General features: G+C 43.4%; 1 protein-coding gene across 5 annotated transcripts in view; it reads right to left on the bottom strand.

The window, feature by feature from the left end:
• Positions 1-25218, bottom strand: part of AUTS2 (activator of transcription and developmental regulator AUTS2) — a 766509-nt gene that overhangs the window by 228714 nt on the left and 512577 nt on the right. For all 5 annotated transcript variants that reach the window (XM_051809512.1, XM_051809510.1, XM_051809514.1 and 2 more), the window contains exon 5: positions 12093-12122. In XM_051809512.1, the coding sequence (XP_051665472.1) occupies positions 12093-12122 (30 nt within the window). The remainder of the gene's footprint in view (positions 1-12092; positions 12123-25218) is intronic.

The following is a 25218-nucleotide window of genomic DNA, read 5'->3' as shown; positions in this document are numbered from 1 at the left end:
ATTATTGAGGGTTTAAATACTTTGTGCTTGACAGCAGCAAAGCAGGGCACTGGATGGAAGAGGACTCTATTACCTGAGGAGGTTGAATGTTCCCACTGCTCCCCTCCCCGAAGGGAATTTTGCCTCCCCAGTGACACCTGACTGGGGCTGACCTGTCCTGTCCCAAATCTTATTCCTCTGCTCTGAACTGACCCCTCTCCTCCTCTTCTGTAGTCACCATGATTTCACAAAACCAAACCAAACCAAATCTGGAAACGCATTAACAAGAGGAATCCCCCCTAAGTCCTGGTGGCACACAGGAACACCGACAGAAATTACATTTTCCAAATGAGGTTACTTGTAAACATTTGCCATGTACACTTCAAAATCAACTTCTCTATCCTCTCTCAGTCTCTGGCTGAGAATTTGTGCTCAGTGGGCAACCCTGAGCCAATAAAGCAGCCATCCATCAACCCCCTGAAACAAACTGTGCCACCCATGTGTTGGCAGAAGTTCACAGTTTGAAAATGTTTCATGTCATGCCCGTCCCTTTCTCTGAGGTTGTTATAGGCTATCACTCATTCTTCAGTTTGTCTGGGACCTGCTGAATGTTTCTCTGTAAATTCATCACTTACCCATTCACAACCATGCATTAACTGCTCGGTTTTTCCCTGAAAGTAAGGAATTTGATATGATACATAAGTCACTATAAACTCTACAGGATTAAGTAAGTTATTGCATCTTACAGGACAACTGGTTTCTACAAATGATACTCTGGAAAATGACATTATCACTCAGTGATTTGGTTCAATCTGATTGCTACAGTTAATGTAATAATGTAACTCAATTAGGATGCTTTTGTTATGAATGAACAACCTTGTTTAATATTGTCTGCCTGGCCAGAGTCAGCTGAAATGGGATGCTGAGGCAGCCTGTGAAGCCCAGAAATTCAGTGGTGCATTTTCAAAGGAGATATCAGCATAAATTAGAAAGCCCAGGCAATTTTTAAAGGCAGAAAGGTCTTCTTGGTGCTTCTTACTATAAGAAAATTACAAAGCAGGCATCTTTGTAATGCCTGTGCGTGACTCCAGACGTTTCACAGAGGTCAGAGAAAGGCTTGCGAGAGTCAGCACACACAATTTGACTTTCATTCCCAATGCAAAGCATGTCAGGTTCACCTCGAGCCAATCCCTCCACATTCTCAGCTCCCCCAGTAGATCCCACGGTGCAGACCAGGAGCCAGCTCATGGTGTGCCTGGAAGAACCCGGCCAGCCGACAGTAAACGTGTCCTGACCTTTTCCTGTTTTCACGCGGGATGTCCTTCCGAGATGATTCCACCTGGTCACACAAACACACCAGCTGGGGGGAGGCACCCCTTTGCTGTGAGCACTGCCAATGCACTGTTTGCACATCTGCTTTTCTTAAAACTACAACTCCTTGACTCTCAGGACATCTCTACCTGCACTACAGCCTGGAGGCTTCTCCTTCCAGCAGAGAAACCAGGCGGTCACTGGTGGGTGGCAGAGCCAGGCACAGGCAGAGCCTTTGGGAGAAGGTGTTCTCTTGGCTCCTGAGGCTGTGAGGAAAGAGGGAGGGGCAGGTTGTGCCAAACCTACTCTGGATTAACAGGAAGATGAAAGACCAGAAAGACCCTTACTCTGCTGGTACCTGCAGGCCCAATCCTAATTCAAACCATGTGTCAGTCTCTTCACTTGTACCCTTTAGGGGGAATTTCTGGAATCCAAGATACACAGTAGCTGTATTATACCACTTCCAAGCCCACAATACCCTGAGCAGTGCTGAGCCAGATGGAGAACAGAATGTAGAAACCCAACCCAGTCCTTGCTGGAATCCTTCTCAGTCCATTGGTGCATGCATTTAATTTCCTGTCTCCTTGTTTTCAGCCTGTCTTTGGATATGTTTGTGAGAAACCTGAGATGGTTACATGTGTTGTGGCCTCCAAGACTCTTAAAAACATAAAATAATTACTGTAACTTCATTCTATATTTTTTTCTTCTCTTTCTAAAGAAACCTCCAAAGAAATGTCTCACCTTCTCAGTTCTCAAGCCCAAGACTTTTTCTTTTCAAGGAAAAGTGAGAACAGACATTCAGGAATGGGGAGCATGCCTCATACATGATTATAAAACCTGATTTGTTATGAAAAACAGATGTTACTCAATAGCATAAAGTGTATATGAATATTATACTTGAATAACATATAGTCCTTAAAGAAACACTTTGTATAACCTGGATATGTTTGGACATGGCCAAACTCCAAGATCCACAGATTGAGTTTCTGGATATTTCCATACACACAGACCATACTGAGTGCACACTCATTAATACCTGCTCCCAAAACACACCTATAAAGCTGATATCTAACCTACAGTGTCTCCACAGAGTTGTAGTGATCACAGGAATTGAGCCAGCAGGTTTCTGGACACAGATTTCCTTTTAGGATATCTCATCTCACTTTCGTGTGGAGGGTTTACAGATGCTTGTGCAAAATAACAGAATCTCAGTTTGAACACTCTAAATTAAGTTTGAAACTCACGTCATGTGGGACAAGTTTTTCCTGGATTTCAAGATAGACAGAGCATGTGGGCATAAGCACTGTGTGCACACACACAGACACACACTTACATCTTCACTGACTTGAAATCACAACTTGTTACCTGCAAGATCAGAAAACCACACTGTGATTTTACTCATGCTGCACCAGTGGCACCTAAAAGGAAAATCTTGCCTGGCATTCCCACGTACAACCTTCACGGAATCACTTTGATAAAAGTTTTGCTACATATAAAAAAAGAGATGTAACACTATAAAGTGAACAAGCAAAGCTATCTATCATTTGGAAAGTCTTTCTTGCTGTGATCTAAGCTGCTGGGAAGGCTTTAGGAATTTGCATGTTATCCTTAGAGATGCCTGAAACTGTCTCTTCTGTTCCTTGTACAGCACTGAGCACATCACCAGCTTTAGTCTTTAATCTCTTCTTCCTCTCTCCTCCCCTACCGAGAATCAAATCCTGCAATCTGGGCACAGATAAAACTCTTGGGCCTAGTAAAGTTTGGCTCTAAGTTTTGCAATTAGAATTGGAATATTTATTGCCAGCAATGCCCTATACCAAAACAAAATGAAATCAAGATCACATCCCGAAACTTGGCCCTGGATCACAGGAACATAGAAAGGTTTGGGTTGGAAAGGACTTTAAACATCATCTCATTCCACCCCTGCCATTCCACACCTTCCACTAGGCCAGGTTGCTCCAAGCCCTGTCCAACCTGGCCTTGGACGCTCCAGAAAAAGCAGAGTGCACATCAGATGGCAGGATTTAACAGGGAAAGGATTCAGGGAGACTTTGGGGAATTGGAACTGGATGGTCTTTGAGGCCCCTTCCATCACAAACCATTCCATGATTCTGTGAACCCAGACAATCTTACCCCAAGAAGCTGTTCAGCCCCATAACTTTTCTCACCTCACTGTGAATATAAATGCAATTAAGCACTTCAAAAGACAAACAAAAAAAGCTAAATAAAAAAACCTGATCTTTTTTTCATTCCTCCTCCGTTTGCTAATTCACACAACAGCAGAATAACAGAGGAGAACAACTTGGAGGATTTCAAACACACACAATCCCTGCTTAGTTTACAGAAATACTCTCTATAATTATGTACCTTTTGCCTGAAATTATTATAGATCTTAGTGCTGCTGTGGGGAGGAGAGCTTGTGGGCAGCACAGATCTGTGTTGTAGGTATTTATAAAACCACCAGGAGGCTGCAATAAAATTATCGTGGGGTATATATTATACTTTTTCAAGAAGCATTTGAAACCACTACTATATTCGATTTAACCTCTCCCCCAAGTTTCCTCAAGACACACTTCTCTGTATGACTACACCTCTAATTTTGAATGTCAATCTATACCCACAGACACACTGCAAATAATGCAATCTCTATAAACAGACATGTTCAATGAAAGTAATGTGTATGTTTTTCATAGGAGGCATGTGTATACATGAAAACACATGCTGCAAAATAATATACATGTAGATGTGCTATAGCTGGTATTCTAAGATTCTGTAGGAGAACAGTAACTGTCTATATAAAAATAATAAGAATTTAAAATATTGGATATAGCTACAGGTGTAAGTATGACTCTGCATATAAGCATAGAGCATAAAATAGACTGCAACAGGAGCATACACTTCTAACATCAGCATTTGGTGCATTTGCATGTTCCATATTGGTTATGCATCGTGGGCCCTGCCTGTTACACATTCAACACGTATCATTCCCGAATCCTGGATGCTTTTGCTATCAATTTTCATACCGTGATTTTAATTTTTTTTTTTTATTTGCAGCCTGCAAATGACACTTTTTAGGCCCTGATGGTTGAGCAGCATCTTAAGATGCTGATGTGACAGTGTCAGAAGTTCCAAGGCGCTGGGTGCCCTTGGAGGAACGTGGGGGCATCGGTGCCAACCTCCCCTCCCCGTGTTCCACTTCTTGATTGTTTACTCAACTGCCAGAAGCTGGGCTAAAGCCCTGGGGAGAGCAAAACCTGTTTGGGCCATTGACATTGAGTATCCTTGGTGCAGGAAGTCAGGACCTCAGAGGTATCCATCATTACGGCTGCCTGAAGGCAGGCTGGAGCCAGGGAACTTGCCTGGGAAGCCAGTAAAATTTTAATGCACTCTGTAGTGTGGTCATGTCATACTCAGTTATGGCAAATAATCCCAGATGCCTGCAGAGGTAAAATGGAGCTGTAATGTGCTTGCCTCCTAACCCGAGCTGACAGCAATGATGTACGACTACCATTAGCGGAAAATATCACTTCAACTAACCCATGATCCAGCTCCGCTAAGGGTCACATTATCCAGGAGGAACAAATTACACTCCCAAAGTAAATACAAATTTTCTACACAAAAAAAAAAAAGAGAAAAAAAAAAAGGGAAAGGGGAGCAGGGCAGGGGGAGGGGGAGAGGGCAGGGGAGGGAGGAGATAGGTTACCTCTGACAGTGTGGTGCTGAGTGACAGAGATGACAAAGGATGGGACAAACGGGGACAGAGCTCGTCCCACGCCTGTAAACAACGTGTTCCCTCCCCTCGGTGCCAAACACATCATCTTTTACAACAAACACGCTCAGCCCCGGTTTTATTACCACTCTAGCTGTGGGGACCCTCCGTGTGGCACATCAAATGAATAAAAAGGAGCCTTATCTTTCCTCCTAATGGGCCTTAAACAGTAAGAAATACTTCCTGATTGCCTGAGCCTCGATAGCATATAAAGTCTGGGTGATCTTTCACCCTTGGGGCAAGTTTAAGGTGCTGCATTTTCCAGAGTTAAAAAGACAACACCTGTACAAATATGCAGCATAAATCGCCCTGATGGGAAACATCCTGGCTTTGCAGAAACAGTTTTAGGAATAGCACTGAGAAATGATTTCTGTAATCCTCTCCTTAGCCAAAATAAATATATGCCAAACAGTCAGACAGCAGTATCCCATGACCTGAAGTAACCAATTAAAATCTCAGCCAGTTTCCCCATGTTTGCTAAACATGGTGGTTGGTACCCACCACCCAAGGAGTTTTTTCAAGAATCCAGATTTCTCATGACTAATCCCTTTGCCCTTCCCAGAGTCCAGTGCATGAGGGGGTTGAGTGGCCTGACAGCTACTCAGCCTTTATGTACCAGCCATAACCAGCCCCGTAAAGCCCCAGGGAGCTGCAGGCTGGGGAGGGCAGTCTCCCATCATGAATACTCCCAGAGCTCCCACACAGAATCCCACCCCCATGTTGAAGTCAATCCCCTTCCTGAGCCTCAGGACCTTGCAACCCCATGGAGGCTCCTTTCCACTGGTTTCCCAAGGCTACATCCTTTCTGCTCCCTGGCTGGGAGAGCCAGGGAATGTCTCACACAACCTAAGGCCACACACTAATTCCTCAGGCTGTCTTACTAGACTGGAGGTGACACACTTCTCATTTTGAAGTTTTCCTCTAAAAATCACCCCCATCTTCCTATATTTCAGTTTGAAGAATGGGATGAAAAAAACCCAGCTCTGATGACATGCCCTTCTTTCAACAGCTCAATAAATGCTCAGAGTTCCCTTTATGACCAAAATTTTTCAGACTAGGTAAATTATAATTTATTATTTATACATCAGCAGTGCATAAACAGCAAACTGAAGCCCTGGTTGAGTTTTAAGTGGTAAGAAGAGTACAGATATTCCTATATCACTGTATGGCCATGGTGGTGGCCATGTATAAATGTAGCTGGCTCCCAGCTGTCCTTCTGCTGCAGCCCTGGCACCATCCAGGGGGGCATTTTACCCCTCAAGTGCTACTCAAACCCTTCCCTTCTCTCATTCCTCCCAGGGGTGAGGAAAAATTATCCCAAATATCCCAAATACAGTTTTGTTTCCAAGCATCCTACTAAAAAATCCCCAACATGGGAGTGGATTGCACTCGTCTGTAAACGCAGTCCTGTGTAATAGATGAGGGCATAAAGCAATTCCATCACCATTTAATCCATTTATGATAAAGCTTTTGCAGAATCCACAGAACACAGCCCTCTGCAAAGCAGCTGCTTAATTTGGTCTTCTGTTTTGCAGCACAGTTTGTGGTGGGGTTGCTCTGGGTTCTTTCTGTTGCCCAAGAAAGGACAATTTGGTGTGTCCTGCACATCTTTTGCAGGGAAGGGAACACAGAGCAGCCTCAGCCCCACAGGCCAGCTCAGCTAAACATGATGTTTTGTAAATTTAGCACAGAAACAACTAGGCAGGACGCTGCAGATCTGCTGGGCAGGAGGAAATGGCTCATGAAGTTCATGACCAACAAACTTTGCATTTATTCTGTGGTACTGAAAGGTTTAAGCAGGCCCTTCCTAAATTCCTCTTAGAATAGATAAAGCAGAGCATTTATTGTTACCTAAACAAGTTTAGTTTGTAAAGTTGGGCTAAAAACTGTGGGGTTTTTTTAACATATCTAGAAACACATTCAAAAGCAACTACACAAACCCACACATAAACATATAAACACTTGTATGAGTGGATATTTAACTACCAAACACTGAAATACAGTGTAATGAACTGGGGGGGACAAACATCTGCCCAAATACTACTCCAAAACATCTCTCCAAAGTCCATACTCAAAATAACTGACCAAAAGCACTGCAAGAACATACAGAGGGTGCAGGTAGGAAGCTTTGGTGTGTATACAGATACACACAAATAGCCATCCCTTTTCCCTGGACATAGCTGGTATTTCCCAGGCCATAATCTTTGCTTCATAGCTGGTTTACAAGCAATCAAATAGATCAGCATTATCATTAAAAATAGCCTGATTCAGAAAATATCATTCTTCAGATCTCATGGTGCTTTCAGTGGCACAATGTTTTTCTCTTCAGAGAAGAAAATTTTCTTTCAAAGACAAAAATAATGAAGCCTGACAAGCAATACACCAGAACAGGCTCCCACCAGCACAGGTTTCTTGGCAAGCACAGCACCACTCATCCTAATCCCCTCCCAGGTTGGGGGAGCTTTGTTATTCTTCCCCTCTCTGACCATATGGCAAGACTTTGCAAATTTAGCCACTGATTTGACCAACCTCTGTCCTCCCTTTCCATTCTACACCAAGCCCACCCAAAGGAAAGCCCATTTCAGCAGGAACACCAGGCAGTGCTTGGGCTGAGCCATCACCAGCCAGACTCTGCTGGGCCCTGGAAGACCACATTTTAATGGTATTCAAGAGCCTCATAAACCAATTGGGTACTCCTAAAATATACCCAGAATTAAATCCTCAGTTACAGTAATTTTTTTAAGTTTTGCATCAAAGTTGGATACAACTCCAGCAAGGAGAAGGTCTCTCCTCTTGAATCAGGCCTGGGAACACTGCAAACCCTGGATCAACGAAGCATTTTCCTAAGTGAAAAATATCTAAAGTGCCTCAGATTGAGCCTTTAATTTTAAAACCAGTCTAATTAAACAGAGTAGTGAGAGGAAATGGTAGAGACAGAGAACAAAACAGTACCTCATTCCTTACCTCATCTTTAGCATTTGACTTCCTTATCAAAGCTCTTTGTATGTCTTTTCCAAACAAGATTTCCTTTGATTTCCAGAAGATTTCCAGAAGATGAATTATGTGTTTGCACTTATGCTTTTAATATTGTATTAATTACCATGGGTATAATCTTAAAGATTGTATCGAGATATCAAAAGATAATACAGTTGCACTTAAATTTGTTAGCTGTGCAATAGCTTGCCCTAATTTTACATTATCAGCTCTGGAGACCTGCTCAAAGAATAAGACTGACAGACTTTTTAATGGAGAAAATCGAGTCCCCCTGGGATCCATACTTTTTTCTGATTCAGGAAGAAATCCCAGTGGCATTTGCTGAAAGGATCCCAGGATGGAAAATGACATCTCTCTAAGAATTAGTGCTTCTCACTCTGATGCAAGTCTTCCAAGTACACTCTTCTCCCACAGACACACCTGCTGCCTCTTCAGGCTTTTTAGCAACAGGAGAGCAAAATGCCTACTTTGAGTGCTCCAGTCCAGTCCTGTGTGTCAAACTGAAGTGAAGGAGCATGAATCTATATAAATAGACAAATTATCCACCCAAACCATGTCATTTAAAATTGAGATGCTGACACAGCCTTAGCTACAGTACTGCTGAGCGGGGGCTGCATCATTTTTTCAATTAAATATCCTTGTTTCTTCTTCCCGAGAAATCTCTGGAGAAATGTCTCATGTGAGGGCAGACACAGACAGAAAGTGCCTCTGTCTATTGGCTCCCAATTAGTGGCTCTGGAAGATGGACTGGAGGCACAGCCATCACCTAACAGAGATCAGATCTCAGCCGTGATTTACACAGCCACAGAGGGGCACATTCGAGTGTGAAAAAAGTAACATTGCCAGCCTAGGAGACGCTGCCTTTCCTACTCTGCCACCACTCACTACCCATCTGCTCCTCAGCCTCCCACATCCTGCTCCTTCCTGCATTCTCCTGCTTCACAGTGGTCCACCCAGTCAGACCTGAACCCACTCATCTTTCAGCCCCTCGATCTGTGCCACACCTTTCACCAGACCAACCTGCCAATTTTTATTCAAAGGCACTGGTCTGTCTTTCTGGATGCCAGGTCTTATTTATTCTAGAAGGAATATGCAGCTGTCATGCATCACTTCTACCTCTCATAGATCTCCTAGAAGGATCAGTGTGAGTTTGCCCTCAAAAATCCTAAATGAAGCAAAATTGCTTCCTTTGCATTTTCGGAAGACCAAGTACAGAATTCCTTTGCAGCAATATACCCTATATTCTGTATACTACAGGGTAGCAAAATCTGCAAGAGACAGTCCTAAAGAAAAATAGATCTCTTCCTGGAAACATTGCAGGCTCCACAATCCTCAAGATACACCGAGCGAGGTCTGACCAAGAGCAACTTGACAATTCTCTGTTAGAGCAGCTCCACAGCTGGAGGCCAATACCTTCACCATGATATAAGACATTTGGGTCAAGGATCTTCAAATTTCTAGTCCTGCTGAGCACCCTCAGCTCCCCTGGTTACTAATGGAAACTGGGAATGTTGGGCACTACTCATGAAACAATCAACCTCTCGCACAGAGATCTGGTGCCCTCACTTTTCCCAGGGCATTGTGCTCATGGGAATTTTTCATCCTAAAAAATGTCATTTTATTTCGAGCAGGAATTCGAAAAATCTTCTGGGCCCTATTGAAAGAGATCTAAAAGATCCTGCCTGTCTGAAGAAAAGAAGTTTCTACTTGTCAGTTAAACAAAGGAATAACGCACAGCCTCCTTTATAGTGTGTACTTTACCTGTCATCCAACAGCCCATTATCACGTCACGGCAGAGTGCACTTTTCTACAGGTCACTTTGTTTAAAATGACATGGATAATGCACATGTCAGCGAGCTGACAGTCCCCACCGTCCTTCAGAGATAAAACCCAGCGACGAGCGCCTGTTCTTATCTGGGGTACATGCCTTGGTCTATCATCTAAGTCAGGCAGAACATGATTTCTCCAGAGAGCACTTTTTTCATTTCCTGATTTTAAGAAAATCAAATAAGCACCATTTGTCTTCATCTGAATATGCTTGACCTGCTCAAATGATGATGTCTCGCATTTTATAACAGGCTACATATGCTGAATTCAAATTAACAGCAGAACAAGGCCTTTAGATCTTTGCCTGGGCTGCCAGCACAGCCTGAATAAATATGCCAGAGTGAGCCTGTCAGAACTGGGCCTGAGCTACAGAGCTCAAAGCTGGGTCTGGTTCTGGGATTTGAAAAACCCTAAATTATTAGGGATATTTGGATCTGCACTTAAACTCATTTCATTAGGGGGAAGACAAAATATGGATCACAGAGATGAAATACTCATCTGGATTTTAAATCCTGCCCGCAGAGACATTCTGTGGGAGGTACAATCCTGAGTTTCTCTTGTGTTGTGTAGTGGAAAGTCTCCTGAACCAGCATCCCCCCACCATCCCCAAAAGCTGCCTCTCTGCCTTTTTATACAGGAGTGCTGCAGGAGAAAAATTCACTGAAACAGCCAGAGGTTCAGCTCCATAAATGCAGCAGAGACAGGAAATTACACTTTTAGTTCTGGGTGCCATAAACATAGGAGCTGAAATTCAGTTTATCATCTTCCACTGCATAAGGAACATCCTGAAAATGAATAATCACTTCACAGGATGGAATGTAATGGTAATGCATTAAAAATTCATATCGAAAAGTGCAGGTTAATATTCTGTGCAAAAACCCAACAAAACCTCCCCTTTCTGTTGTCACACTGATTAACTCCAGTGATTAGTTCCCTTATGCAAGGAAAATCACTGCAGTTCAAAGTAAACAGTGGTTCTTTAAAATAGTTAGCAAATTATTAAGAAACATGAGGAAAAAATCCTCTACTTGGGAAATTACTGGAAAAGCTGAAGGGCAAAGCTTCGGTGGTTATAGACAGAATGGTTTGAGAATTTCCTTGTCTTCCTGCTACATAAATCCTGTAGAAAACTGATTAAATTCATGGAAGGTGATTTCTGTGTTCATTGTTTCCTTGTAGATTTTACACCATATTTGTACTTGTCTGTTGGATGAGCTGCACACCAGCATGGTCATCTCTCCTCTTCTTGGCTTGCCTTGGAGCTAGTTAACAGAACCACTCATGAAACTCTAAACAATTCAACATTATCATAGGAACAATATTTTCTGACATTATTTTACCCTCCCCCGACTTCCATACCCCAATTTATCCAGTGAAAGAGGAGGCAAAAGTCATTACATTATCAAAACATCCCTTAAGGCTCAACATACAAATAAAAGTCACAAAATCCAACCTGGAAATAAAGAAATTGCACCAGTTTTTCTGCAATGATTACTTCAGTTTTGCCAAAAAAAGGTTAGTCTGTTCACAACATAAAATAATGGATAAAATATGCATCAGTGTGGATACCAGTGCTTCAATACTATTAGTCTGCTAAACAATAAACAGCATTGGAGACAATTGCCTGACTCTTTCAGTATGACATTCTTCCCTTTTCCCACTTAGAAACCCAAAAGTAGGGGGGTAAAATTAGCAGCAAGTTGTGTCACTTGACTTAATGTACAGTTTCCAAATGTTGTTTCTAAAAAATATATATATTTATACATATATATATATGTCAACCACAACACTTCAGTTTGAATTTGCAGACCCTTGCCTGCAGAGAAGCAAAACAGGTGCTAACAGTGGTTAAATAAGTGTTAAGAAGTGAAAAAGTGAGGGTTACAAACAGCTTCAGTTGCTGTTACAACTTCCAAGGGGAAATGTAGCCATGGAAAGGGTTGGTAGTGAGGCTGCTGTTCATAAACAACCCACACAAACTGAGGCATCAAAATGCTTGAAGATGAATTGTGTAGCCTCCAAAATATTCATTAGAATTCTCTTTCCTTGGAGGTCTATTCCAAATTTAAATTAAAGAACGTATTTTCTTTGTACAGAGATGCTTTAGATCAGTCCAAAAAGAAACACTGAACAAGTAAAAGATTAAGAGGAATAAGGGAATCCAACAAATCCAACAAATTAGTTTTGCTCCCATACTGATTTTCTTTCTTACCTTTTCTTCTTGATCACTGTCACTGTCACACTGAAACACAAAAAGAGAAAAAGCACAGGTAAGAAAAACTTGCTACAGCAAAAGAAAAAAAAAAAAAAAAGAAGAAATATTTGTGTGAACAAGACAGCTGATAACTCATAAACGTTGGGCATCACCTCTGGCACCTCCAGGAGCAAGCTCAGGTACTGTATGGGAGGGAATTTGCCCCCCTTGCTGTGGAAGAGGATACATTTGTATGTTTGAATTATGAACACATTGCTCTGCAAACACCAAAAGCCATTTGCAAAACCCTCTGTCAGTTCAGTCCACGGGCACAGGAGCTGATGGTGCAGGTTTAACTCCAAAGCTGGATCAGAGGAGAATTAAAGCAGTCACAGAGGACTGGTTTGCTTTGCTTTGATGGACAGTGTCCCCCACACTGCCAATCCATGGGCTCCATGGGCTCCACAGGCTCCTCAGGCAGCAGGGTGTGGACATGGCATTTGCAAGGCTGCCCCTTTCCAGGAGCACATGGAAGGTTCACCCTGTGGCTTTGCTTACTGCTGCTGAGCTAAAGAATTCAGAGCTCACAGGGAAGCAAGAACATGCCAACAGTAAACACTTATAATGCTATAAAACAGCATTGATATTTAAAATCAATACTATCAAAACAGTTGATAATTATCAACTGCCATTGCTCAACTTTTTAATAACTTTCACTATAGTAGAAATAGAGCAGGACTAGAGCAGTCAAGGTTCCTTAGGGATAAGCACCAGAAACCCCAAACACATTTACATTTGCTAGAAGAACAAAAACTGTGCTGGAAATAGGACTCAAAAAACCACAGGTTTGATCCATCCCACTCAGTTCTGGGTAACTGCACCTCATTCTGTGGGTTTGGTTTGTTTAAATCTACAATTTTAGGTTCCAGAGGACTGAATTGTCTGTGTCACCCAAGGGTGAACTCACACCTCTGCAGATCTAACTGCAGATGTTTCCAAGGAACAGGAGCCCCAGGACCAGCTGACTGGGTTATTACAGCCCTCAGTTAAGCCCTTTCTGTATTTATATCATATTTAATGCATCTTTGAGTATTTTCATATGACAACCAAATTGCTTTGAAATTAGTTATATTTTGTGAATTCCAAAGGTTAACTCTACAGTGGGATGTGAATAGACAGAGCCAAATACACCCACAAATACATGTACTTGATTTGCACAAATCAACTCATCTATGTGCTGTTTAATTATAACTTTTCTGTTTCACTGGCCTTTTTCCTTGTCTTCATCAGAACAGGGGGTGAAAAGGTACCTTCCCCACACCACTGAGCTACACACTAACAAATTAAAACTGGAACTATTTCTGTGTATTTTTCAACTAATTTTAAATGAAGCTAAGATGGGATAAAATTACAATCTTCGTGCAGCTAATTCCAAATAGAAATGGAAGTGAAATTTTTTTAATAGCTGAAATTATTTATACAGCACTAGTTGTACCTAAATACTCTGGTTGCAAACAAATGAGAGAGAACATGAAGATATGGGACAATTTTAGCTTGAACTTTGAAAAACACAATGTTCAAACAAGTGAAGGGTGTACTTAACTGACAGAAGGAAAACTGCACATTTCTAGAACAGCATGGCTTTGATATAAAGAACTCATTCCTTACCCTGTAAATATTGTGCATTTTGACTTCATCATGACTGCCCGTATGAGGTTTTGGTGTGAGGGTGAGCAAGGCCCTACATTTACAAAAAGAAGCAAACCTGCCCATGGATTTTCATCCGTGAAAATCACAGCACAGAATCACAGAATCTCCTGAGTTTGAAGGGACCCACAAGGATCATCGGGTCCAACCCTCAGCCCTGCACAGGCCCATCCCCAAACCAGGCAGCTCAGGAGCAACTGCTTCATTTGCTTGTGTCCCTTCCAGGCAAACTCTAAGTCCTGATCATACACCTGAATCCAAAACAAAGTGGGCAAAGAGTGGATCTCTAAGCATGCCAGAATGATTCCCTTTTAGCCACAGTGTTCATGTGCATGTGTCCTGTGACCCAGCTGTGCTCACGGCGCTCTGCTGCCTCTCCTTTCCCCCCATTTTCTGTCTGCTTTAAGGAATCTCTCCTCTGCTGTAGTTTTTCCCTCTCATAAGCTTGGAAAAGCTCAGGGTTTTGTGTTCCCTGCAGCGCTGAGGTACTTGGGGAGCAGAGAGCTTGCCAGCACTGACATCTGAATTTGCCAACGAACATCCTGAATCCGAGTGGATCTGCAGAGAGTGGTGTCGGTGGGAAGCTGCTTCCACCAAAGTGTTAAACCTGCTGCTTTCCGACAGTCCAGTTCTAATTTCAAGGTCCGCTTAATTCCACATCAAATAATTACTGCTATACCCAGAAGCACCTTGTCTCCAGAGTTAAGCATATGGCGAAGGACTGAGACCTACTGGTGTCCATTATGGAAGCAGCACGGATGCCAAGCCGATTAAAAATGCTCCTGCTCCCTCCACAACGTGCCCAGTGACTGACAGCTCTGTGATTTGGCCACTCAGCGTGGCTGCCAGAACAGTCTCTGCTGCTCAGAGCCCACATGGCACTCGGAGAAAACACTTCCATTCCTGGTATTAAATTCCCACACTGACCCGAGGACTTTGCTGTGAGCTCAGCAGGAGTGCACCATCCAATTTACAGCTCCAGCCTCCAGAGCCCTCCGTGCCAGCCTCTGGCAGAGACGAATGATGGTCAAACCCCTCCAGTTCATAAATTATGCAAAGGCAATAAATGCACTCAGCAAACAGCTCTGCCCAGCCCGGCTCCGTGGACACGGCAGCAGCCCCTGCACTGGGCAGTGACTGCCCTCATCCAGAGGGGCTGGACACAGGGGAGGACCCACCGTCCAGCAGCACTTTCCTGGGCCAACAGCAACATTTTATTGACAAGCTGGAGGGAAATAAAAAAGCAGGGAGAGGAGGAAAGGGCTCTAAGCACTGCACTGGGGTTGTGTTTACGTGCAGCACCCACCCACGTCTGTGTGTAGGATACTCACAGCATGGGCATGTTCTGCACATCCACTAATCAGACAATTTATGTGCATGGGTAATGCCAAAAAGAGAGAAGAAAGATGTTTCCTACCCAACCTGGAAACAGAACAGGAGCAACTGTTCATCCCAGGCCTGAGAGTCCACAGGCAGGCACTCACACACAGCCCCAGTGTCCCGAGCTCTGATGTGCTCCTTCACATTTTTGCATGCCTGTTCTCCCCAGAGGTGCTAAAGCACAAAGTGTTTCCATCTCCTGCAGCCTCACAGTTGGAGAACACATTCTGGAAACCAAAGCTGACAACCGTGAAGTTGATTATTCAGAATTACTGGTCAATTTGAAGGCTCGAGTCTGCCCTGCTCGCTCAATTCCTCAGTTCCTCCAGCATTTCTCTACCTCCCAGAGCCACAGGAAGAAGTAAAATGATTTAAGTGCTTTGTGGTTCTCAGAGCACCAGACTGTTTAGGAATTGAAGTGATGGAAATACTTTGTAGTGGCCTCAGCTTCGGGCTGAGTTTTAGTATTTCGCGTCTATTACAAAAAGCTCATTTTTCAGTGCTCTCTCATGTCTTGTGTCAGGAAACCATGGCTCTGTGCACAGGCTGCCTTGGAATGCTCTGAAAATAACTGGGAATCCAAAATATCATTGGGAGATAGCATGACCTGATTTTTGGAGAGCTGCCACCCTCTCCACCGAGAGCTGAGAGTGACAATGGGACAAACCAGGACAAGGAGGCTGCAGACACATTTTACACCTGAACAAACAGAGGCTTCTTGCTCTGATTCTCAGGCTCAAGGCGTTCACTGTCTCCACACTGAACACAAGCTGTGACTGATCACAGGTACCACAGACCAGGCTTGAGAAGAGCCCAGAGCCAAATGTCCAAAGAAGAGCCCAGAGCCAAACTGCCTCGTCCATCCCCCAGCTCAGGTCAAGCCAGAGGAGCAGAACTGCTGAGCACCCACAGCACCCATGGCCAACTTCTCAAATGTGCATGGCCCAAAATGCTGTGAGATCTTTTCAAACCAAAGCCTGACAGGCCCCTCAGTGATTCTGCACAATAGCTATTTTAAAGTCTTGTATTGGCCAGAGGGGACTCAAAAGTTTTCCCAAAGGACCTACAGCACTACCAGTCAAACCCAAGCAAAGGACAAAGAAAGCTCGCCCAAAATTAGCTCCACAGAACAAAACCTTACAGGACATATGGAAACATTAAGGTTGCTCCCAGTTTCTACATAATCAGGGGTAATAACGAGACCAGACTGAGTGACTTGCACAAAGTGGCCATAGTTACCACTTAAACTGTTCCAAGCCCTTTGAGAACCAAAGTGGCCACCAGCCACCACGTCACTTGACACACACTTGCCAAGTGTTCAAGCTTCCTCTGGCAGTACTTCTGCAACTTCCTGCTTAAGCAATGCTAATCACAGTCAATGACCCAGGAAACTTGCATTTTCATATGTGTGCTGCAGTCAAAATTCAAATAATTGTTGCTGAAATCAGCCCCAGGTGAGGAGACACAAACCCTGCTATGGGTCAGGACTGTGGAAGCAGCAGATGCCCGGAATATGCACACACATGACTGCAGTGGGAAGTGGAAAAAGAGCCTTCCAATTCCTCTTTGAGGTGTAAGTGCTGTGGAGTTTTGCAGAAGAAAAGGAAAACTGAAGATCAGGCTAAAGATCAGCTGCACCTCCCCAACGCCCTGCCCCAGCTGGAGAAAGTTAAAATGCACAGCACATCCCCCACTGCACCCACAGAGTGAGCCTGATCCCAATGCCACGATTCAAAAATCAGACACCCTATGTGGCTGCAGCTCTAATTTGAGCCCATTTTAATAACTTGAGAGAGCCTGGTCCAAATCAAGCTGAGTAAAGGTCTGTGCCACCTCACCAGCTCATTCAGGCTGAAGCAACACCCTGGATTTCTCTGTACTTTGCTGATTGAACACATTCTTGTGCAAAAAGTGGCAATCATTGAATATCTCATGTACAATGACATTGAGGAGGGCATTGTTCTCTATTCTGCTCAATGGACTTTGCTGGAACAGCTATTTCATACCTTGGAGCCATTTATCATTGCCACCAAAGGAGTCAGTGCTGCTGCAACGCCAGCGCTGAACAAAGTGATTCTACTCATCTGTCTGCTGAAAAGAAACCTGAAGAAAATGAGGGAAAACCCAGACCTCAGCCATGTTCACACTGACATTTACAATATTCTTGTCCATCTCTCCACCAATGACAAACTGACAGCCCTGGAAAGGGCAAAGATGGTATTTTAGCTACACAATTAGACCTTTGCTTCCAAGAAAAAAGGAGAAAAAAACATCTCCTAGATGAAAGGAGACACAGACAGGGAATAAATGGGCAATTTTCTAATTGATAAAATGGAGACAGGCAGAGTCACAAAGAAACTAAGAGCAAGAATTCCACTTTTTTCCTTCTTGTCTGTGACTTTGCCTGCAAGTAGCATTCAGCATGGAGCTCCTTGCCAAGGAATCTTATATATAGCATCTCACAAATTGGTTAACATCACAGTCTGCTTAGCAATTCCTCACCATTATCCACTGTGATTCACTGTAAGGAATGACTCTGAAACAGAGATGGTCTGAGAAGTTTAAGGTCTGCCTTCTCAAAAGCTAAAATTACAGATTATTCACCAAAAAGTCCCATTTTGCACAAATTACCTTAGTCTGGACAAAAGATTGCAATGTCGACCTTTAATCTGAATTCCATTTTATCCAAAATACTTCACTTCAGATGAAGCATATCAGCCTTGGGCATCTGAAGTTATCTTGGCCCCCTTCAGAAATCTGAAGAAAATGGGAGGGAAAACTCAGACCTCAGCCATGTTCACACTGACATTTACAATATTCTTGTCCATCTCTCCACCAATGACAAACTGACAAACTTCAGAACTTAGAACCCCTTTCAGCTCTAACTCTTTTTAATTCTTCACTCCCAGGACTTTTATGATTGTTCCACATAGAAAAATGACACAATTAGCGGCTCCTTTTACTTCTACCATCAACAAAACAATGGTTTGGTGGAAAAGAATTATATTCTCAGTATTAAAATTGAATTGCTATCCATGATAAAGATGATGGCCTTTATACTTCTATAGGATGTGTTTATATCCTTGGGAAGTGATGGGAGGCACATATATTCCTGGTAGGCCACAGGGAGCTTCTTTGCAAAGCCAAGGGGGATTCCCCTCCAAAAAGACACCCAAACACAAGTCCTATTCTGAGGTTTGATTTTGTTGTGCTGACTCCTGTATTTCCAGGGATATCACCTGAAGGGGAAGGCTCGGGGCTGTATGTCAATGGGAGGGACTGGGGGGCTCGCTGGGCACGGCTCAGGAAGCAGCAGGACCTGCCTGGGGGCTGCCAGGGACAGAGCTGTCCCCCTCTGTCCCTCCTGGCTGCACAGGCCCCGTGTCACCCCAGGGACACGTCACTGGCATCCTCAGGCACCTCCAGGCACAGCCCTGGAGAAGGATGGAGAGAAACCAGCCCTGTAAGAAACACATTTTCTTTACTCCCTGGAAACTGAGCTGGGACTGCAGTTCTTGGGAAAGTACAACTTCTTTCCCCCCAGTTATCACTCTCAGTGGCTTCCTCACAGTGCCACCAACCAGCATTCCCACACCTGCTCCAGGCCCATCCAGCCACCCCCAAAGAGCAGGATGATGCTCCCACCACTGTCAGTGGAGGATTAAATGTGCTTTCCAGATGTACCACTGGAAAACTAAGGATACCACACATTACTCAGCTCAGCACCCTCAGACAGTGCCTGCTGCACCTCAGGCACCCAAATCCCACCAGACCAACTGGGTACCAGGCACTGAGGGCCACATCCCCCCAAATCTTGATTTTAGGAAGTCATTCCTCTGTTGCAATAAAAGGATGAAGCCTCTGCCTCAGCTCCTCAATGCTCATATGAAAAAATGCCTCCATGCCTCTGGCTCTGGGACTCAGAATGCACTTTTGCTGCTTCCTTACCTGCCTTGCTTGCTGTAGGCAACGTGCAGTGTGTCATGTTATTTTTAGCCTCCTCTCAACTGATGACAATTTGCAGTGTGTAATGTCATTTTTAGCATCCTCTCAACTCATGAGTACTTTGTCAGGGTTCAATAAATAAATAATAGTAAATAATAATACAAATGTGCATTTACACTGGTGGACCAATTCAATAGCAAAGACTTAAACTAATCAGTGGTTAATGAAGTCAGTGCCTAATACTACACTAGCCAGTGTTATCTGTATAAGAAAAGGTTCCTATTTTTCAGAACTCTTGGTTTTAGCTCATGAGTTCTGTTTGGAATTTGAGTCTTCCAGATACTTACAGGCTAATGAAATAAAAATATCTTGATGGACAAGAAGCAAAGCATGTTACGGGTTAAAATAATACAAGAATCTATTTTTTCCACTGTGTTGTGATCCATAAAAATCACCCTGAGCCTTTCCTCTTTCTTCTCTGCCTGTGAAGCCAATTGCTTTGATTGCAGTGATATGAGCTTGCTGAAATGACTTGCCCTTGCTTGTGAAGCAAATGGAACATGCTAATAGAACTTATCGCATTACCGGATGCAAAAGTGCCATAGCTCATTACTTTAAGATAAAAGGATATCATTGCAGACGGGAAGCAGAATTGACTTTCTGAGGCCCGACTTGATGATGATTTAATCAACTGCTCTCTTTCACTTCTCATCTCTGTGCCTGTCGGTTTCCCAGGTGCTGCTAAATGAGACACTCAGAAAGTGAGCGGAGGGAAAGAAATTGCTGTCATTACTTTTCAAGAAAGGAGGTATGCAAATTTTCGACAGAAAGATTGCGTTCATAATGGGCCTGGTAAAATACAAGGATCATGCTTGACAGGTGAGGGCAAGTCATTTGTACGTCCTTAAAGTGAAGCAACCATCCTCATTTAGAAATTGTGCTCGATAAGAGAAGCTACAAATGAAACCCATGCGATGGCTGAGAGCAGCCAGCAAATCTTTGAAGGCTTTGCTACTGCAGCTCTGCCTTCAGCAGGTGCCTGGCGTGCCTTCACACATGGCTGTTCCCAACTGCCAGATGGCCAAATGTTGACCTCAGTATCTCACAGAGACTCCTCTTAAATGTTTTTCTTACTGTCAGCATTACATTCACAATCTGGGGTCTGAGAGTTTCTTCCTTTCTTCATCGCTGCCAGAAATAGAAATTACAACCAAAAAAAAACCAAAACCACCCCAACAACTAAGTGAGGGCTGAGTTAACTTGGAAAGCAGAATCAAGAGGTTGGAGGCAACAACTTGTTTTCCCCTGCATGTATCACAGATCTTGGACAGTCCAGAGCTGATAGTTCATAAAGCCAAGTAAAAAGAATAATCCATATAAAGGGTTGTGGCAGGAAGCAAAGAGGATGAAAAGATGCTTCTCCAGGGCCCAAAAGGAACCTGAAGTCCTGTGTGATTGCACCACGAGAGGAAAGGCTAAAAAGAGCTGGATGCTCTATTGACCTGATGGAGAAGTTCTGACATTCCAAAATTAGAATTTAAAAAAGCACAATAATTGAGATGATGAATTATGTACAGGCTAAAAACACTCTAAAGATCTCAGATGGCTATTGAGCTGTTTGGATCATTTTAAATGGGGAAATGAAAACTACCAAGCTTTTATTGGTGTCAATCAGGTTTTCCATCAGAGATTGATAGTCAGCTACAGCAAACAGGTTCCTTGGGGACACTCTATGCAGTGGATACAGGAGTTTGTCATAAAATGTTGACATTTTGTCTCAGATAACAGCATAGGACTTAAATAGAATTAATGTCATGAATATTTAGAATTAAACAAGAAACAGCTGGGAAATACTGCCACAAAGGAAGGTGGATACGACAGGAAATGATTTAAATAAGGACAGCCACGGTATTAATTCCACAGAGAGATGCACTTAAGAATTTGAAATATTTTTTCTCAAGGTACACAGTTCACTGCCCCTGTGTTTGTTTATGAAACATAACTATAAGATATCTTATTTGCCCTTTTTCCTACATGTCAGGTCCTTAACCCTCCATATCCACCTAACTGAGAGTGATCCAGCAATACTCTTTGGATCTGACTCACCTCTCACCAAAAATACTTCACTGTGGGTTGAAAAGCAAGATGATGGAGGAAAGATAGCTCTGGGCTGGGACTCAGGAGATCCACCTCTGTCACTGGCTATCAGGATCACCTCAGGCAAGTCACTAAGTCTCTTCTCCTGTCAACCCCTCTACTTTTCATCTCTTTGGGCTATCAACTGGTACATTCCTAGGATTTGGTTACTCTCACTGTGTGTGTTTATACAGTGTGCAGGATAATACAGCATCTTTCTTACAGAATCTCAGTAAATGGAAGAAACAAAGAAGAAGAAAACACCATTAAGACTTGGATCAGGCCCTAGACACACCATGACTATTTTCAATATAGATCTCATCTTCTACCAACTAAAGCGCATGACCTATGAAAAATTATATCATTTCAGCTGAAAATTATTTTTCTTTTCTCTTAGAGCAACAAACAGAGAGCAGCAGCAATACAACATCAATAACACTGCACAGGGGTTGCTCTCTTTTGCAGGCTGCAGCAACTCTGAGCACAACATGGCTACTGAAACCCACACAAAGAGAGATTCGATTGATTGGTAAGATAAAATAGTTGCAGAAATCGTATCTGAAATGAAACATAAATAACAAAAAGCCACCTTTTATCTTCTTTCTCAAACAAGAACTCTAGCTTTTGAGTTCTGTATCTTCACATTAGCCTAAACAAGTTAAACTGAATTGTATAAATAATAATGATAATAATAATTCCCCGAACAACACAAAACAATTGATCCTTAGGGATAAGACCTTAACAGCTGAGCTATAAACCTCTGAACACTGGATTTTAATGGATACTAAAAAACCCTTAACTAAGCCCTATAAATATAACCTGAAACAAAATGATTTGTGTTCTAAGCTGTTTGCAAACTCCCATAAATGTTCCTCATTGTCATAATGCCAGAAAAATAGCTCAGCCTGTGTACTCAGCCCTGCAAACTGGCTTCTGTGCTGTGGTTTCATTCCCCTTTCCACTCTCTGCTTTATAATTCATCACTTGCACAGTTGTTATATATTATTATTATTATTATTTATTGCTGCCTTTATCATTTTTGTAAAATTGATAAATTGTCTGTGCTAGGCCTGGGGGAAGAGAAGGATTATTCTAAATGTAGAGCAAGTAAATATAAATTGTAAAGACAGTGGCACACTTTGGCCTGCCTGGCTCAGATTTCCCTTTTGACTTACATAGTTCTATAATTTGGAATCTGTGATCTCTTATTGGGAAATGAATGCATTATTTTTTTTCCCAGAATGATGCAATTATAATAAATGAATTTAAAACAACAGTTGCATTTCTCTATTTAGAGGTAGGAATAATATCCCTGATCTATCAGTTGAACTCAGCCATTTGTTATGCAAATGGAGTGGCTGAGAAAAAGTAAGAATGCTGGCAGCTGCCTGGTTGAACAGGTTGCCCAGAGAAGCTGTGGCTGCCCCATCCCTGGAAGTGTCCAAGGCCAGGTTGGACGAGGCTTAGAGCAACCTGGGACAGTGGAAGGTGTCCCTGTCCATGGCAGGGGGTGGAATGAGATGAGCTTTCAGGTCCCTTCCAATCCAAACCTTTCTGTGATTCCCTGTGATAGCTGGGGGACGTTGTCCAATAGGGCATCCATGTCTGGGGCCCCCCTTTTACTAACAAGCAGTGGCAGAAGTGACACCTTGGTACGTCCAAACAGCCCAGTAAGGGTGACTTCTGATTTCCTCCAGCTCTCTTTTCTTGAGGACCTCCTGCAACCAGCCATAAACCCACATGTGCCTCCTCTGGTCTGAGAAAAAGCTGCTGCTCCCATGTTGTTCTGCAGTACTGCTCTCTTCCAAATCTGGGATTCACAGTGCTCAAGGACATGGCTACATACAGAGCAGAAAGATGGAAGAATCACAGAATCCCAGAATATTCCAAGTTGGAAGGGACCCCCAAGGATCACGGAGTCCAACCCTGAGCCCTGCACAGGCCCAGCCCCAAGAGTCACCCCCTGTGCCCCAGAGGATCAGCCAAACCCTCCCTGAGCTCTGGCAGCCTTGGGGCTGTGCCCACTGCCCTGGGGAGCCTGGGCAGTGCCCAACCAGCCTCTGGGGGAAGAACCTTTGCCTGAGATCCCACCTGAGCCTGCCCTGACACAGCTCCAGCCATTCCCTGGCTGCTGTCCCTGGTCCCCCCAGAGCAGAGCTCAGTCCCTGCCCCTCCTCTGCCCCTCGTGAGGAAGTTGCAGACGCAGCTTCGGAAAAGACCCAAACATCTTGTTTAAGAGTCATTTTCATGTAGAATTATCCACTGTGGAACACCAGGCCCTCAGTTGACCAGCAATGCTCTCCTGGCAGGGCTAGACAAAAAATGTTTGGTTTTGTTGGGTTTTTTTCACTGCTGCATTAACCTACCCCCAGACTAAGTGACCAAAGCTCCTGTATCATAAATGCTCTCACAGGCTCCATGGCTGTTATCAGCAGTGGCAAATTACCTGGCACAGCCAAGGCAAGGGATTGCTTTGAATAGCTGGCTTTTAGCACAGTGCTCAAAAAATTATCTGTCTAGGAGAGTCTTGCAAAATGCAAGATTTTTGCCAGCAACAACTGTGCTGAAGCAGGGCTGTAGCTAAAGCAGCCTGAGCATCACTGAGACTGCCCATGGGCTCCTTCTCCAGCTGCAATGGCACCGAGGCTTCCCACTGTCAGGAATTATCTCTTTCAAAGGGGAACCCCACGTCAGGGCCAGGAGACACTCTGAATGTCAAACACAGGACTTCTCACTGAGCCTTCTGTCAAGAAAGAAAGGACATACTGACACAGGAGGGATTGCAAAACAAGTCTGCCTGGGAATAGGAGGGGCCACGGGATGTCTGGATGGAGCAGAAGCTTCATGTCTCTGATTTTTGTGGTCACCACTATCCCAGAGGCAAAAATTCACACTGGATTTCTGACTGGATGATCCCAGCACCTGCATCCTGTACAGCATCTGGAAAGGAATTTTAAACTGCTCAGCCTGTGCTCTGCAGTTTTGAGATGGATTAGGTAGAGTATGGAAATTCATTGCTTCCTCCAGAGATATTCCCCTGAATACAGAGCCTTGGAATTGCACATGGGATGTTTTAGAGAGGTGGGGGCTCCCTCTCTTCTATAGACTGCAGATGCCAAAAGATTGGAAGTTCAATTCTTGTCTCCTTTGAAAATTTAGTAATAGGAAGACTCTGAGATTTCAAACATGCTCTCCCCACAAAACCCTCTGTAGGCTTTATCTTCAGTCTAAGAAGCAAGTGAATAACAAGATGCAATGGGTAAAAAGCAGATAAATTTAAACTAGTGCATATTCTAAAAATGGGGAATAATTTATCATTCTTCACTTAAAAACAGGGCAGATTTTCTCTAACTGAAAAAAAAACAGTAATGAAAAATTAAAACCTTGCCTAAATTTTGTGCCCTCGTTCAGCAACAGTTACTGTACTCCAGGCAGTACAATTAATTAGTGGAGATCATATGGCCTGTGCTAGACAGGAGGTCACAGTAGATCACACCCTCATTGCCTTAAATTATGTGAATTTATAAATCCCTAAACATCCACATTGTCCCACTCTTACATCCACAGTTTGCTCGTTAATGCTGCTGACCTGCTCTGATCCAGCAATTCAGCCCAGTCCCACTCCATGCTGGGACAATCCTGAAGGGCTGTGGACGCCACTGAGCTTAGTCTGGAGCCAGGAGGTTTTCCCATCTCCCAGGAACAACAGGCCCTGCCAGCTTTTACAATGAGTTTGGTGTTGATGTTGTTGTGTATGGTGAGTTTTATTCATGTTCATAGGATTCAGTTTTATCATGCTGCAGGAATAGCACTTCTTCAAGACTCATTTCAGCTTTGCTATTAAGCTCAACCACCTTTCTTGAGTAATCAATAAAAAAGTCTGCTACAAGAGGACACTGTGATTTACAAATACAGGAAAAGAAAGAGAATGATGCAGAGCCATCGGTGTGGATGTGAAGGACTGTTGGGAGGGGAG

The sequence above is a fragment of the Manacus candei genome, unplaced genomic scaffold (genome assembly GCF_025592945.1).
Source record: "Manacus candei isolate 608988 ecotype Guabito, Panama unplaced genomic scaffold, ASM2559294v1 h1tg000076l, whole genome shotgun sequence".
In the NCBI taxonomy this organism is placed as follows: domain Eukaryota; kingdom Metazoa; phylum Chordata; class Aves; order Passeriformes; family Pipridae; genus Manacus; species Manacus candei.
This window is presented reverse-complemented; position numbering and strand designations above follow the sequence as displayed.